The sequence below is a fragment of the Nerophis lumbriciformis genome, linkage group LG33, assembly GCF_033978685.3.
Source record: "Nerophis lumbriciformis linkage group LG33, RoL_Nlum_v2.1, whole genome shotgun sequence".
Taxonomy (NCBI): domain Eukaryota; kingdom Metazoa; phylum Chordata; class Actinopteri; order Syngnathiformes; family Syngnathidae; genus Nerophis; species Nerophis lumbriciformis.
The window spans coordinates 5319219-5336598 of NC_084580.2; the positions used below are offsets into that span (position 1 = coordinate 5319219).

Genomic DNA, 17380 nt, shown 5'->3' on the forward strand with positions numbered 1-17380 from the left:
TGCTTTTATTATATTGAAGAACATGTTCTCGTTTTCTGATCACATGTGTATCTGTTTAATTGCATTTAAGGATCTGTGTAGTAAAAAGGTTTAGGACACTTTGTAATGCAGTCACAAATAGTGGAGTGGAGCCACACCTTTTTTTTTTTTTTTACCTCTATCTTTATTTCTTATCTATCTTTAAACCATTTTTTTCTTTTTACATTGTTATCGTTTGGCATCTTGGAATGATTAAGTTTTCAAGTAAATGTTACACAAAGCGAAGAGGAGTGTCTGGACTTTTTTTTTTTCTTCTGCTGCAAGCAGGAGAACAAGGAAGTAAAGGAGCATTTAGGCCTGTTTATATTAGGCCAGATAACTCCTTAAACAAATAACTATTTCGCCTAAACCACGTGTCAGTCACACTAACCCATTGTTTAAGGTTACCATCCTTGTAATTTCTTTACACGGGTAAGTGCGCCGTCTATTTCTTGAATCTCTGGCTCTTTGGTCGGTACACTGCAAAAAGTCAGTGTTCAAAAACAAGAAAAAGAAAAAAAAGTCAGGGGTAATTTATTTGAACTAAGCAATATTATCTGCCAATAGAACAAGAACATTTGGCTTGTCAAGACTTTACAAAACAAGTAAAATTAGCTAACCTCAATGAACCCAAAAATACCTTAAAATAAGTATATTCTCACTAATAACAACTGTGCTACTATATGAGTACGTATTTTCTATTGCTTCATTGAAATTAAAACAGCTGTCATCTGTTTTAATATGAGACACAATTGTGTCATGATTTTTTTTTTCATGCTTGAAATAAGAAATTATTACTTTACAAAAGTAGTTTTATACTTGTGAGTGTTGATGACACAGCTTTGCAACAGTTGATATTCTAGTTTCAATATAGGTCATAAAATCTCAGCAACAAGCTGTAATATCTTACTGAGATAATTTAGGACCAAAACACTTAAAACAAGTAAAACACTCTAACATAAAATCTGCTTAGTGAGAAGAATTGTCTTATCAGACAGAAAATAAGCAAATATCACCCTTATTTGAGATATTTAATCTTACTTAGATTTCAGTTTTTGCAGTGTATGGACTGTGATCGTTTATAAACTGAGTTTTGGAGAGAAAGTGACGTCAGAAACAACGCGCCACAGCCAGCTTCATCACAACCTGTTTCCACTCAGAGGTAAACACTAGAAATATAGAGGCAAATCATCCAGACATGCCTGTATTTCTCCTTCTTCTACATGTACAGGCGCTTGTAGAAATCACACATGACCACCTTGAGAGAAAGAAACGTGCGATTGCAGCTATTTCGGATAGCAATGTTGAGCGACGGTTTTGGATAAGGCCTGGAAAAACGGCAGCCTGGTGGTATATGTTTGTCAAAGAGTGTGTTGTGCCAGAGGAATGGCAAGAGAACTTTCAAATGTCCAGGTCAGCTGCGATTATACTTGACGAAAAACTTACTCCATTTGTCGAAGGGGATACAACGAGAATGCTGGCTACTGTAGATGTGATAAAAAGGTAGCGTGTACTTTGTATTACTTGGCCGACGAGGGAAGACTTCGGAAAACAGCAAATGCCCGTCCATCGTGCAATGAACGGGCAAAGCAAACTGTATCCATGGAGGTTTTGGTAATCGTTTGTTACTTTCAGTAACAACTCCACCTCGTCGTTGGTCCAGACAAAGAAATCCCTCTTATTGGTTACACTCACAGCCATTTTCGGTATCTTCGCACAACAAGTCGCAGATAAGAAATTGAAATGAACATATTGCTTGCATCTCTTCAATATTGTAAAAGGATACACTTCCAGGTCAGAGGTGACTATGACGTAATATAAATGCGCGTCTGCCATTTTCCGCGCATGCCTACTAGGTCGCGTTGCGACCGCGGACGGAGGGGGAAAGGGGTCTTAAACCAAAGCTTAAACGATGGCATTGTCTGTGTGTGTGGACAGAGGCAAGGTTAAGTGGGTTATACCCTGTATAACCTTAGTGTAGAGGCAACCTAAGATAAGGCTTCATTAGGAAACTACAGAGAGTGTAATAGATTGATCACCGTGGTAACAGAAAGTATTACACATATCTTGGCATTCTTACAAAAAGATACTTAAGCAACGAATCTCGTGGATATTTCACCATTGTATTTTCATAATGAGAGATTAACAAATTTAATAATATACATCTAAAATAAACATCAAGTTATCAATTAAATAATTGTTTGGGTTTAAGTTTACAAGCTGCCACGCAAGCCCAATGTGCATGTCCTCAGACCTGCCTTGCTCTACTTTGGAAAATGTATCAAAAAATAGGGCAGCTCTTCGTCCCATACAGTATGTCAAGTATGTCGTCAATATTAAAATGTACCTGTACCAGCATTTTGGAAAGTGTCGGAACCCGATGGATTAAGTTACTCCTATTAGTTGTGTTTGTTTTAATGTAATTTATAACTATAACATTAACTTTGTTCCTCATAATAATAATAATATTCCTAATATTTCCATGGTGTTTATGTCAGCAAAATGTTAAATTTTCATAAAATAACTGTGGAATTACAGCAATTAATGTGTGGTATAACTTCATCCATGTTTTGACTTTAAGGACAGATGCGTCTTTGCAGCCACCTTTGATGCATTTGATGACAATTTCTGAACACAATAAATGGAGTAAAACCTAGGTGTCACTCCATTTAATGTAATCTAAAATTGTTATCTATTGCATCATTAGATAAAAATCTTAAAACATGCAAGCTAAAAATGAAAATGTGTACTTTGATATTTGTTCACTTTTTAACCACAAGTTTTGTGCAGAGCATAAAGGCAGTGCAACATGACTCCAACTCTTCAAACTTTGTCTCTGCAAAATGCTGATTCTCAAGTCACTCTGCATTGACCTTCTTAGGTAAAATCCCGCATGGAGGGGGTGTGGTATGAGGTGGGGTTATACATTCTACTTCTACTAATTGCGTAATGGTGCGACCGGTTTTAGTTGCTAAAATATTTTAGTATGTTTGCAAATTTAGGGTTTCTGGCATACAGAGACTTTTAGTTAGAATTCCACGCAGAGTATTTTTAGATCTGCCGGTTCTGTTCTGCCGCAGAATAAGAAGACGTAGCAGGACATATCAGTGTTTAGCAACTTAGCAATTTTATTCATAACAAACCAGAGAGGGCACCACACATCTGAGCCACACGTTCTTCTGTCCAATATAATAATAATAATAATCCTGTGCTGTTAATTCTGAGTTAAGATAGCACAGTGCAGCTCTGCAGTCAGTAATATTATATGATTTCATAATGTATCGAGGGGAAGCCTTATTTACCTGTTCTACACGACAGAGCTTGTCAACAGTCCCCTGGTAGCGGTTCATACAATCCTCAGCCAGGTGCAGATGGGTGGAATACTAAAAAGATTAAATAGATTATTTTAGTGAAGGCATTTTCAAACATGTATGGATTTATAAATTCTCGAGAATTGCTCGAGGCTATACTTTAACAACTAGATATTTTTGTCTTGTGCATGCCCAGGTTGAGATGCTACAGTATCTGAACACATTTACTTAAGAGCTCCTGGATAGGTTATGTTTTCTAGTCCATCCATCCATTTTCTACCGCTTGTCCCTCTCGGGGTCGCAGGGCCTGCTGGAGCCTATCCCAGTTTCATGAAGAAATCAGCCTCTACAGTATCTTCTCCCAAAGACAGTGATTTAACACTCTGCAGGTCCTCCGGGATTCATAGAATTGTAGTTTACTTCTATTTAATTATTCCTGACCAGTTTTAAGGGACTACTTCCAGCACTGAATGACCTATACCAGGGGTCGGCAACCCGCGGCTCCGGCCGGGGGGCTCAGCTGCATACTTGCCGACCCCCCCGATTTTCCCGGGAGACTTCCGGATTTCAGTGCCTCTCGCAGAAACCTCCCAGGATTAATATTCTCCGATTTTCACCCTTACAATAATAATAAGGGTGTGCCATGATGGTACAGCATTTAGCGCCCTCTACAATTTGTATCAACAGCGTGCCAGCCCAGCCTCTTGTTATGTGCATCTTCTGCTTGCACACGTAAGTGACAGCAAGGCATACTTGGTCAACAGCCACACAGGTTACACTGACGGTGGCCATATAAAACAAGTTTAACACTCTTACTAATAATGCGCCACACTTTGAACCAAAACCAAACAACAATGACAAACACATTTCGGGAGAACATCTGCACCTTAACACAACATAAACACAACAGAACAAATACCCAGAATTCCATGCAGCCCTGACTCTTCCGGGCTACATTATACACCCCTGCTACCACCAAACCCCACCCCAACCCTGCTCCCTCACACATCAACCCCCCCCCCCCCCTCTCTCTCTGTGCGTCGGTTGAGGTGGGTGGGGTTTGGTAGCGGGGGTGTATAATGTAGCCCGGAAGAGTCAGGGCTGCATGGGATTCTGGGTATTTGTTCTGTTGTGTTTATGTAGTGTTACGGTGCAGATGTTCTCCCGAAATGTGTTTGGATGGTGTCACATGACTGTGACCCTTGCAGTTCTGCCACACGGCACCCCTTTCGGAGAGTTAAGAAGATGTTGTAATTGTTTATCAAACTACAAAAACAGCTGACACAGACCATTGGTAACGACAAGCGTTATTGAAATTAGCTAGCATTGCCATAGCCTACCTGTGAGCAAGATTATTAAAGAGACGGATTTCCTGATGAAACCACCGATTGAAGAGTAAATACATTCAGAGTATCAAGATTTAATCTGTGCATGCACAAAATATCCAGTTCTTGAATCACTACATCTTGTTGCCGGGGGGGGGGGACCAACAACTTTACAACAATACAGTAACAATATGTTTACTACTTGAGAATATCTATGTGAGCAACGATAGTATGTATGCATAACGTTTACCTAAAGTATAGTGTATTTGTTCTTACCTTGCTTAGTTCTTTTTGATACTGAGGCATTTTTTTCAGCATCTGTGACAATTCCTTCATTGTGGTCTAGAAAACAGTGATGAGAGAATGAATAATTAAAAAAAATGCTCTCTAACTCCACCTCAAGCGGCTCCTTGATGTTTGTCCTGGAGGAGGGCATAGTGGCTCACCAACTTGGTTCTAGTCCATCCCAAAGTCGTTTGTTTCCACACCCAACTCATTCAATAGCGTTTATGAACTTTATGGAGTTCCCACTCATGCCCACACTATTCCAGCAAAGAAGAAACATTTTAAAATAATCAATAATAGTTTGTGTCTAGATATTTTTGTGTGAACTGTGTGTCATAAGTCATTTTGATTAATAGCACACCGTATATAGTACTCATGACCTTTTATGCAAATAAGAACACAATTGTGGATATACAAAGTGTCTTTCTTTTGTTGTACATTGTTTGAAAAAGTAATAAAACCATTAATATTAATTTAAGTTATTATAGTCAGAATTATATTTTAAAACAGACCATTATCTTTATTATTCATCAGTCTAGTACTGTTACTGCTAGTAGTTATACAGCAGTTGTAAGCATACTTTTCTCATTCCTCCCACAAGTCATCCTTCTCTTGCTATCTTCCCTCTGTCGTTATACTCTCTCTATCTGGACCCACCAAGTCGAGGCAAAAAGCCACCCCACATTGAGTCTGAGTTCTGTTTAAAGTTTCTTTGTTAGAGGGAGTTCTTCCGAGCGTCCGTCGTTAAATGGTTGGTCCTATGGGAGTTCAGTAGGAGTGTGTGTATAGGTCTGGTCCATCTGTACAGTACTTTGTGACGTACCAGAGAAATTGTGTTTTGAGTGGCACTATGTGAATTAAATACACTTTACCTAACATCACTTGAACCAATCAAATATTGGAATTGAGGAGGCATGAGCTCAAGTCTCAATATCCAGTTTACATGAAAGAAAGTATGACATATGTTAAAAATAGAACCTTAATCTTTAGTCTCAAGTGACTCAAATTTAAAAAACTGAAATCAGAAAATATTTGGCAAAAGACCAGCAACACCTTTCGAATTTTTACCATCGCCTCCCAGATAGCAGATCAGACTGTGCCAGATCCGCTTTCAAATGACCAGATCCATATAGATGTGGACCAGACTGAATCCCATTATAATGTGCAGACTTCGGTTCACGACTTCCGGTTCCGGTTCGCCATGCGTGACTTCTCGCTGACTGCTCGCTGTTGCGAAAAAGCTAAGTATCGTTCTATCTGTGTGCTTTTAATTGTTTTGCAGCTTTCTTTACTACTTCCCAAACATATTTAGTAGTCCTATTTAACTTGCAAATCACCCGATCTCTGTCTCACCACCCCTCCCTCAGCTAGCTAGCTGCTAAGCTAACAAAGCTAGTGCGGAGAAAGGCGGCGTCGGTCAGAAGGAATCTGGCCCCCACTTCCCAGAAGACAGCAGGAACTTCACTCGGTGACAGAAAATTCCTAGAGTATGGCTTCCTGCGCTTCGTGCACCTTACTCATGGATAGACTGGCTCTGCTAGAGGGCCGTGTCCGCCAGTTAGAGCAGAGTAATCTCGTAACTTTAGATGTTGCGGACACATCTGCTAGCGTTAACTGTAGTGAGCTAACTAGCCCAGTTTATAGCAGTCCTAGGCGACCTATAAACTACGGTGTACCGGTTGAGACGCATAATAGATTTAGCCCTTTAGCTAGTCCTACACCCCAGTCTACCGGGCACCACACCTTAGTCATAGGGGACTCCATCACCCGAAACATAAAGCTTAGCAAATTAAGTGTACTCCCGGGGCCAGAGCACCTGACATTGAAGCTAATCTTAGGGAGCTAACTCGCAACAGGCCTAGTAAACACGTACGACAGGCTAATCGCACCACTAGTTATGTGAATATAGTTGTTTACGTTGGCTCCAATGACAGTAGGATGAGACAGTCAGAGATTACAAAGAGAAACATAGCCAGGACTTGTGATCTCGCTAAAAAGATGTCCAGGCATCGAGTAATTGTCTCTGGCCCCCTGCCTGCGAGAGGCAATGATGAGAGATATAGCAGATTAGACGATAAATGAGACATCTCCTCCTAACTATACGAATGCACATATTGCCCGTCCCCTTAAAAAGGGGGGGGGGGGGTCACACTAATATACAATGAAAACTTTAACCTTACCCCTAACCTAAATAATGAATATAAATCGTTTGAGGTGCTTACTATGAGGTCTGTCACACCGCTGCCTCTCGACCTGGCTGTTATCTACCGCCCCCCCAGGGCCCTATTCGGACTTTATCAGTGAATTCTCAGAGTTGCTGATCTAGTGATGCACGCCGACAATATAATCATAATGGGGGACTTTAATATCCATATGAATACCCCATCGGACCCTCAGTGCGTGGCGCTCCAGACTATAATTGATAGCTGTGGTCTTGCACAAATAATAAATGAACCCACGCCTCGCAACGGTAATACGATAGATCTAGTGCTTGTCAGGGGTGTCACCACCTCCAAAGTTATGATACTCCCGTATACTAAAGTAATGTCCGATCATTACTTTATAACATTTGAAGTTCTGACTCATTGTCAACAAGCTAATAATAATAATAATAACTGCTATAGCAGCCGCAACATTAATGCTGCCACAACGATGACTCTTGCTGACCTACTGCCTTCGGTAATGGCACCAATCTCAAATTATGTGGACTCTATTGATAACCTCACTAACAACTTTGACGACGCCCTGCGCGAAACCATTGACAGTATAGCACCGCTAAAGCTAAAAAGGGCCCCTAAAAAGCGTACCCCATGGTTTACAGAAGAAACTAGAGCTCATTAATTATCATGTAGAAAGCTGGAACGCAAATGGCACGCGACTAAACTTGAGGTTTTCCATCAAGCATGGAGTGATAGTTTAATAACTTATAAACGCATGCTTTCCTTAGCTAAAGCTAAATATTACTCAAATCTCATCCGCCTCAACACAAACGATCCTAAATTTTTGATTAGTACAGTAGCATCACTAACCCAACAAGGGACTCCTCCCAGTGGCTCCACCCACTCGGCATATGACTTTATGAATTTCTTTAATAAGAAAATTGAACTCATTAGAAAGGAGATTAAAGACAACGCTCCCAGCTACAACTGGGTTCTATTAACACAGATACGACTGTATATACGACGGATACTGCCCTCCAAAATAGTCTCTCTCCTTTTGATGAAATAACATTAGAGGAATTGTTACGGCGTGTAAGTGGGATAAAACAAACAACATGTTTACTTGACCCACTTCCTGGGAAACTTATCAAGGAGCTTTTTGTATTATTAGGTCCATCAGTGCTAAATATTATAAACTTATCACTTTCCTCTGGCACTGTTCCCCTAGCATTCAAAAAAGCGGTTATTCATCCTCTGCTTAAAAGACCTAACCTCGATCCTGACCTCATGGTAAACTACCGACCGGTGTCCCACCTTCCCTTTATTTCGAAAATCCTCGAAAAAATTGTTGCACAGCAGCTAAATGAACACTTAATGTCTAACTATCTCTGTGAACCTTTTCAATCCGGTTTCAGGGAAAATCACTCTACAGAGACAGCCCTCGCAAAAATTACTAATGATCTATTGTTAACGATGGATTCTGATGCGTCATCTAAATTGCTGCTTCTTGATCTTAGCGCTGCTTCCGATACCGCCAACAAAACGGAAATGCTGATTATGGGTCCTGCTAGACACCGACATCTATTTAATAACACCACCTTAACACCTAACATTTGACAACCAAACAATTACACAAGGCAACTCGGTAAAGAATATGGGTATTATCTTCGACCCAACTCTCTCGTTTGAGTCACACATTAAGAGTGTTACTAAAACGGCCGTAATATCGCTAAAATTCATTCCATTTTGTCCACAAGCGATGCTGAGATCATTATTCATGCATTCGTTACGTCTCGTCTCGATTACTGTAACGTCTTATTTTCGGGTCCCCATATGTCTAGCATTAAAAGATTACAGTTGGTACAAAATGCGGCTGCTAGACTTTTGACAAGAACAAGAAAGTTTGATCATATACTGGCTCACCTGCACTGGCTTCCTGTGCACTTAAGATGTGACTTTAAGGTTTTACTACTTACTTATAAAATACTTTTTCGGTCTAGCTCTAGCTTATCTTGCCAATTGTATTGTACCATATGTCCCGGCAAGAAATCTGCATTCAAAGAACTCCAGCTTATTAGTGATTCCCAGAGCCCAAAAATAGTCTGCGGGCTATAGAACATTTTCTATTCGGGCTACAGTACTATGGAATGCCCTCCCTTTAACAGTTAGAGATGCTACCTCAGTAGAAGCATTTAAGTCCCATCTTAAAACTCATTTGTATACTCTAGCCTTTAAACAGACCCCCTTTTTAGACCAGTTGATCTGCCGTTTCTATTCTTTTCTCCTCTGCCCCCCTATCTCTTGTGGAGTGGGGGGGACACAGGTCCGGTGGCCATGGATGAATTGCTGGCTGTCCAGAGTCGGGACCCGGGGTGGACCGCTTGCCTGTGCATCGGTTGGAGACATCTATACGCTGCTGACCCGTCTCCGCTCGGGATGGGTTCCTGCTGGCCCCACTATGGACTGGGCTCTCACTACTATGTTAGATCCACTATGGACTGGTCTCTTACTAATATGTTAGATCCACTATGGACTGGACTTTCACAATATTATGTCAGACCCATTCGACATCCATTGCTTTCGGTCTCCCCTAGAGGGGGGTCGGGGGGGTTACCCACATATGCGGTCCTCTCCAAGGTTTCTCATAGTCATTTACATTGACGTCCCACTGGGGTGAGTTTTCCTTGCCCTTATGTGGGCTCTGTACCGAGGATGTCGTTGTGGCTTGTGCAGCCCTTTGAGACACTTGTGATTTAGGGCTATATAAATAAACATTGATTGATTGATTGAGTTGTGGCTGGGACTCTCAGATTGACAGTCCAAATGATTGTTTAGGGCCTGTTTAGGGGCGGACTCCGCAGACCAGACGCGCCATGATTCTAAGTTTACCAGTTAGTGTGTGATGTCACTGCAGAGGACGGGAAGCGAGTCAACATCATGGACGGCGAAAAGTATCAAAAGTAAGTGTTTTTTTTAAACTAATGCTCGTTATGAATGTTTATGTTTGGGGGCTCTAGGTTTGTCGGGACAACCCTAGAGCCCCCAAACAAAAACCAATATTTTGGTACCGGTTTTTGTATGTTTACATCGTCACTTTATAGACACTCAACTGAAAGTTTTTGTATTTGTATATATTTGCGTTTTACTTGGAACACTGGATGTTGCTGCATTATTCTTTGCACTTAAACATATTTTTGTAATAACTAAGATTAGTTTATTGTTTAAATGTAAGTGTGTTTGTTGTCAACATTCATGTCACTTCATCTTGCACACAATGTCATTTTTATTAAGTCATCTTTTTTTGACAATACTACAATGATATCATACTGTGGCTTTAATGCTGTAATGATTAGGGATAGAATAAAAAACGTTTTTTTGTCCAAAACTGCTTCCAAGTGCATGAATTCCTTGGAATCGCTTTTCCAAAATATTCTGTTAACGGTTCTTGTGGGTAAGTATGATGTCATTATGCTACGCGCATAGTGACATAAGACAGCAACATGGCGGCGGCCGGGGCAGAATAAGCGCTTTTATTATGAGCCCTGTTATGAGCCTATGTCATTATAATATTATAACCTCGTAAATCTAAACAAACTTTTGCACTGTATATTTTATAGGCAGATGACATAGATTCTTAAAAGTTTAAATTTTTTTATGAAATGTTACATTCTTGCATAATTTCCACATACGTTTATTTTTAAACTCTACAAATTTTTAAATTATTTTTATTTTCAAATATTTTTTTCCATGTTATGTGCCTCTTAATACCCCACTGTAAGCTTTGTAAGGTCATGTTAGCTCTAAACTAAACAACATTGATGCTAATCCACCTTTTTGTCATCTTTTTTTCAAAATAAGAATAAAAACAAGAACCGATGAAGAACTTAAAAAATCTTATTCCCAGCCATAGTGAAAATATTGTACCTTTTATGATTTTAGAATTTAGTGATGTAAGGGGATGTTTAAAAAAAATGCAGGTAAGACTTTGTAATGTCATGTTTCTCATAGGGGCGGCACAGCTCGGTTGGTAGAGCGGCCAGGCCAGCAACTTGAGGGTTCCAGGTTCGATCCCTGCTTCCGCCATCCTAGTCACTGTCGTTGTGTCTTTGGGTAAGACACTTTACCCACCTGCTCCCAGTGCCACCCACACTGGTTTAAATGTAACTTAGGTATTGGGTTTCACTATGTAAAGCGCTTTGAGTCACTAGAGAAAAGCGCTATATAAATATAATTCACTTCACTTCACTTCAAATGTGTGTGTAGTTTTCAGAAGATTTCCATGATAAATATTATTCTACTCTACAATCAATCCGAGATAATTATCAAGAAAAAAAAACATATTAAAATATTCTCAGGACAATCATTAAAATTCATGTTCATAGACTTTGTCAGAAAAGATGTGACAAATTAAGTCTACTGTATGGGCATGACAGTTAGAAATAATTCAGTTGTAATGTATTGTAAAGTTGTGTACCTTTTCAAAAACTTGAAGGGGACCTATGATGAATTTGGTCTTTTCTGATGTATAAATGTTGTTATAATTTTGGATACTCGTGTTAAACAATGCCACAAGGTTCATGCATTTTGGTGTGAGTTCGTATGCAGTTTTGGATGATACTATAATCACCAGCAAGGTACAAGGTAATTTACCTAGGTTGTATATTGGACAACACTCTCTCGGGTGAAAAAATGGCATTAAAAGCAATCACCCACTAGCTGCAAAAGCTCGTGCTGCTAATTCTTTGCAATGTAACTGCTTTTCTGTACCATCAATAAATAGATCTTTAAAAAAACCTAATGAAAATAAATAGACAAACTTTATTTTCTTTGTATGATACATTAAAATATGATGCAAATCAATGCTAAGAAAATATTTGGTAATAACTCGGACCACATCTGGTCCAGAGCTGGTCCGAATGTAATATTTGGGTAACGCGTATTTGGGCCGTATGTGACCTTCTTTTCTGCCGCTTTGGAACAGATTTGGCCCAAAGCTGTATCAGATCTGGAAAAATTAGTCCGTATCAGATCAATGCTAAGGTGCAAAAAGACACGGGCTCAAATGGGTAAAACAGATCTGCACCGGATTTTTTTGTTCATCCGGCCCATATCTGGTCCAGTTATATTTTGCTACCTGGGCTGCTAGCCTGAATCATTTGATTCCAGCTTGCATTGCAATTAAGACAATGCTTAGTTTGCCAACTATTTTATCAGTTTTTTTTAATACGGACCGCTTTTTAAAGTTCTCCAGTATGGTACATTGCGTAATTTTTTTTTAAAAGGACTTTGAACTGGTTTCCCATGTAAACATTAGAGTTATACATCATATTGTTTAATCCATAACATGTACCACGGGAAAATGTTATGAAACAAATAAATTACATTCCTCCAGAGTAGTAGTAATCTACCTTTTCTCCAGTGTTCATTTTTTTGCTGGCAGAAAATTCTTTTAGAGAACGAGTTACAGCCCTGGGGAAACATCAACACAAACACAACACAAAAAACAAATCAGGTGACAAAGTTAGTTGAAAAATTTAAAGAATATATTTTTTACAATCAAAAGCGGTGTTTTCCAAACTTCATTGAGCTGAGGCACATATTTTGCATTAGAAAAAGCTCACAGACAAACAAGCATGTCCTGACTTATTATGTTAGAATAGATAGAACAGGACACAGTATTTGCAGTAAACAAATCATTTTCAAACCAATTAAGTGAAATTGGATAATTTTGTGCAGCACACGTGATAGTCTCTCAAGGCACACGACTGTGCTGCAGCACCGTGGTTGAAAATCACTGATTTACATAGTCTGCAAATTATTCCAGTACTAAATTTAAAGGAGTAGCTGCTATTGTTTTATTTTTGTAATATAACTAGAATAACACAGACACACGTGAAACTCACGTTGAAACTTCAGCAATGTGTTTGTGTCTCAGTGTCAACCATAGATCATCATCCTCATCCAGCAATACCTCTTTTGTCCTAGTCTCCCCCATTCCACTGGTCTCAAACCTGTCCCAGAGACATATACGGTATAGAGTGAGTATAGCATTGTGTGAAAATATACAAACACATACATACACATGCAATATACAAATAGAATAAGGTAAAAAAGTCAGGAATTTACCCCAAAAAAACAAACCCTGTAATGGCACATGTTATACTCCCTTTCTCCTTACAACTTTCAGGATGATCTTAAAAGTGTTGACTTTGTTTGAATGTTATTGACTGGGCATGATTTAGATGATGTTGCATCAGAATGAGTTAAGATATCATGAAGTAGCATCAGGAGGGTAATGTGCACGTCAGTCTAATTTAAATGTGTTACAGCAGCTCAAAAAATCCTGGCAACACAAATGAAAAACAAACAAAATATTACAGTAAAATCTTATAAAACTAACATAGGCACTAACAGGGAATAAGATAGATGGGACATGTTAAATGAATGAGTAAGAGTCCATTAGTCAAGGATCGAATACAAGATTGGGATTTGGTCCCCGGGCACTGCACACTTGCTGCTAATGCAGGCACATTAATGCAGATAAGATATTTACCTGTACATTGTGCATAGGGAAAATAAAGTACCGTATTTTTCGGACTATAAGACGCATTTAAAATCCTTTCAATTTCTCAAAAATCGACAATGCGCCTTGTAACCCAGTGCGCCTAATGTACAGAATATTTCTGGTTGTTCTTACCGACCTGGAAGCTATTTTATTTGGTACATGGTGTAATGATAATTCTGACCAGTAGATGGCAGTCACACATAAGAGATGCGTGTAGACTGCAAGATGACGCCAGCAAACAACAACAAAACTTAAAATGTTCCATTGAGAATATAGAACATTACACTTGTCGCTCAAAAATCTGTCAAAATGTTTTAGTACGACTTTGGTAAACTATGAAGCCGCACCACTTGATGGATTGTCGGAGCATTACGGCTACCGTAGTCAGCTGTGCTTCATCATTATTACGGTGTGTAAATGGCACCTATTAGACATATTATCTGGCGTTTTGTTTTGCAATATTATGAAAAAACAACTTTTTTTTTACCTGTTTGTACCTTCTTATGTGTATTTGGGATCTGCATAATCTTGTTTTAATATTGCACATTGGAGTATGGGAGAAACGCAATTTCAGTCTCTGTCAATCAATCACTCAATCAATTATTTTATTGTCATTGTCATAATACCACTTAAGTGTCATGTCAACGAGATTTTGTTTGAGCTTTCTCTAGCGGCATAGAACTGCATTGATTTGCAGGTTGACCATAGTTTACGTTTAGCCATACTTGCCAACCCTCCCGGATTTTCCGGAAGACTCCCGAAATTCAGCGCCTCTCCCGAAAACCTCCCGGGACAAATTTTCTCCCGAAAATCTCCCGAAATTCAGGCGGACTCAGGTCCTCATGGACCTGAGTCCAGCTAACCCACAACATAAACAGCATACCTGCCCAATAACGTTATAACTGTAGAATGATGGAGGGCGAGTTCTTGGTTTCTTATGTGGGTTTATTGTTAGGCAGTTTCATTAACATCCTCCCAGCGCGGCAACAACACTCAACAACAGCAGTCACGTTTTTGTATACCATAAAGCAGTTCGTCTGCCGTAAACAGCAATGTTGTGACACTCTTAAACAGGACAATACTGCCATCTAGTGCATTTGATGAAAGCACTTTTGTGCGTGCCACACAGCAATGCATCATCATAAATGAACACTGAAATTCAAGTATTTATATATATATCAGGGCCGGCCCTTGGCATAGGCCGTATAGGCAAATGCTAAGGGCGCCGTCCATCAGGGGGCGCCACGCCAGTGCCACAAATGTTGGAGGAAAAAAACAAAAAAAAAGTTGGTAGTATTATTTCTAAATACAAAAAATAATCCCACGTTAATTAAAATGCAAAGAAAAGCCTATTTAATAGAAATATTATTACGGTGCGCCCCCTCCCTTCCCGTATCATGACTCTTTTTGGACGTCATCACATCAAAAAAATCAACACAAGATGTCAAAACGGCCAAAACTGTCAGGTGCCCAGGGAAGAAAAAAGAGAAAAGAAGAGGAGGAGAAACGAGAAAAGACAGAGGTAGCAGGTAGGTAACGTTAGCCTACATGAAATTATTTGTCTGTTACAGAATGTGATAGTAACCTGGCTTTTTAGCATTAAGCTAATGTTACATGATTCGGCAATTGCTAATCAATAAATAGCTAGTTCTGTTTTAACGTCGGGTTAATATTGTGGAGGGGGCTGAATTGTTATGGAAAATAATAATGTAACGTTAGGTAATTACAGTACTCCCACCTATACATTCCTCAGGGACATTTGTATTAGATCTTTTAAGCAGGTGTTTTTTGTTTACATTGTTATTGCCTTCTGGTTAGCTAATGTTTGCCCTGCAGTAGTGATGGGTCCGGCAACACCGATGCATCGGCGCATGCGTCGAGCTGCGAAACCCTGTGTCGGTGCGCGTACCGCCTTTAGAAAGTCACGTGACCGATCATGAGCTGTTTTGGTCACGTGACCGATACGCGTACTGTGTCGCACTGACGCCTCCTCTGTGCCCTGTGAGCGGGTCTTTTCTACAGCCGGAGAAATAATAACTAAGAAGAGACGACTGAAGTGTTGATAACAACCAAACTTAACCCCCCCCTTTCTATATCCCACACCCCGGATTGTAAATAATGTAAATAATTCAATGTATATACTCTGATGATTAACTTGATTGATTCATTGATTAACTCAATGAAGATATGAAATAATCCTAAATGAAATACAATGACTTGGTTTATATTATTGTATATACTAGGTCATAAAATCAGTGTCAGTTGAGTCGGTCCATAGGTTACCTGTAGGGATTTTTAATGTACAGCAGATGTCAGTATTTAGTGACACAGTATCGACACAGTATCAATACAGATTTGCAATGTGTCGAGACGCTTCATGACGCCTCATCAACCCATCACTACCCTGCAGGTAATAGTCACTTTTCCACCCCTTTATATATTAGGTATAGTTGTAAGTAAAAAAAAAAGGTCAAAGACAAAGCTATTCGGTTTCTTGTGAGTATATACACTTCACTGCCGATGTGGGAGGGCGCCACCTAAAATCTTGCCTAGGGCGCCAGATTGGTTAGGGCCGGGCCTGTATATATATATATATATATATATATATATATATATATATATATATATAATAAAATAAATATATATATATATATAATAAAATACATATATGTATACGCATATATATATATATATATATATATATATATATATATATATATAGCTAGAATTCACTGAACGTCAAGTATTTCTTATATATATATACATATATATATATATATATAGATATATAGATACATCTATATATATCTATATATATGTATATCTATATATATACAGTATATATATATATATATATATATATATATGAAATACTTGACTTGGTGAATTCTAGCTGTAAATATACTCCTCCCCTTTTAGCCAAGCCCCCAACCACGCCCCAGCCACGCCCCGTCCCACCCCGACCACGCCCACCCCCACCCCACTCCCCCCACCTCCCGAAATCGGAGGTCTCAAGGTTGGCAAGTATGCGTTTAGCATTGTCAAGAAGATTGCGATAAAAGTGGGTGGGGGTGGGAACAGTCAGATGTCTGATGGATGTTACGTCGATGTTGCAGTAAGGCAATGTCCAGGACACAATTATTGAGGTGGTGAAGAGTGCTCATTTAGCAGTCTCACAGCCTGGGGACAGTCTGCTGTGTAATGTACTGTTGCATGGTCTCATTGACAATAAAGTTGACTTGACTTGACTTGATAAGTCTAATATAAAGTAACGTAAAGTTCTTACTTATATCTTTCAGTAGACTCGCAATGGAAGAGCTAAAAACTACCGGTCTTGAGGCTTTATGTGATGGGACACAAGTAGGGGATTTTATTTTTTTATGTTTCCTTGCCATGTCTTAGTGTTTTTATTGCTGTGGATTTTAATTGCATGTTTTTACACTTTAGAATTTCATTGTCTTTTTAATTGCATGTTTTTACTCCTTGTGGACTTTGCTGGTATTTTAAGATGTTGCCCCTTTTAGCTTGTTGCCCCTGACAACCAAAGTGCCCAATCAAACGGCACCTGAGATCAGACGCACCTGTGGAGCATTATGACTGCACACATTTAAAAGGGAAGCATTCAACAGGCTTCACAGAAGGGAGAGGAAGAGCGACCGGGGGAAGCGACAGGAGGGGGAAGCGAACGGAAGGAAGAGCGACCGGAGAGTATCGACA

The 17380-nt window shown here is 39.4% G+C and overlaps 1 protein-coding gene across 8 annotated transcripts in view; it reads right to left on the reverse strand.

Moving 5' to 3' along the window:
* stxbp1b (syntaxin binding protein 1b) overlaps positions 1–17380 on the reverse strand; it is a 161238-nt gene that overhangs the window by 45960 nt on the left and 97898 nt on the right. For all 8 annotated transcript variants that reach the window (XM_061928641.1, XM_061928637.1, XM_061928638.1 and 5 more), the window contains 4 exons: positions 13002–13109; positions 12507–12567; positions 4931–4996; positions 3321–3401 (listed from right to left, as the gene is read on the reverse strand). In XM_061928641.1, the coding sequence (XP_061784625.1) occupies positions 3321–3401; positions 4931–4996; positions 12507–12567; positions 13002–13109 (316 nt within the window). The remainder of the gene's footprint in view (positions 1–3320; positions 3402–4930; positions 4997–12506; positions 12568–13001; positions 13110–17380) is intronic.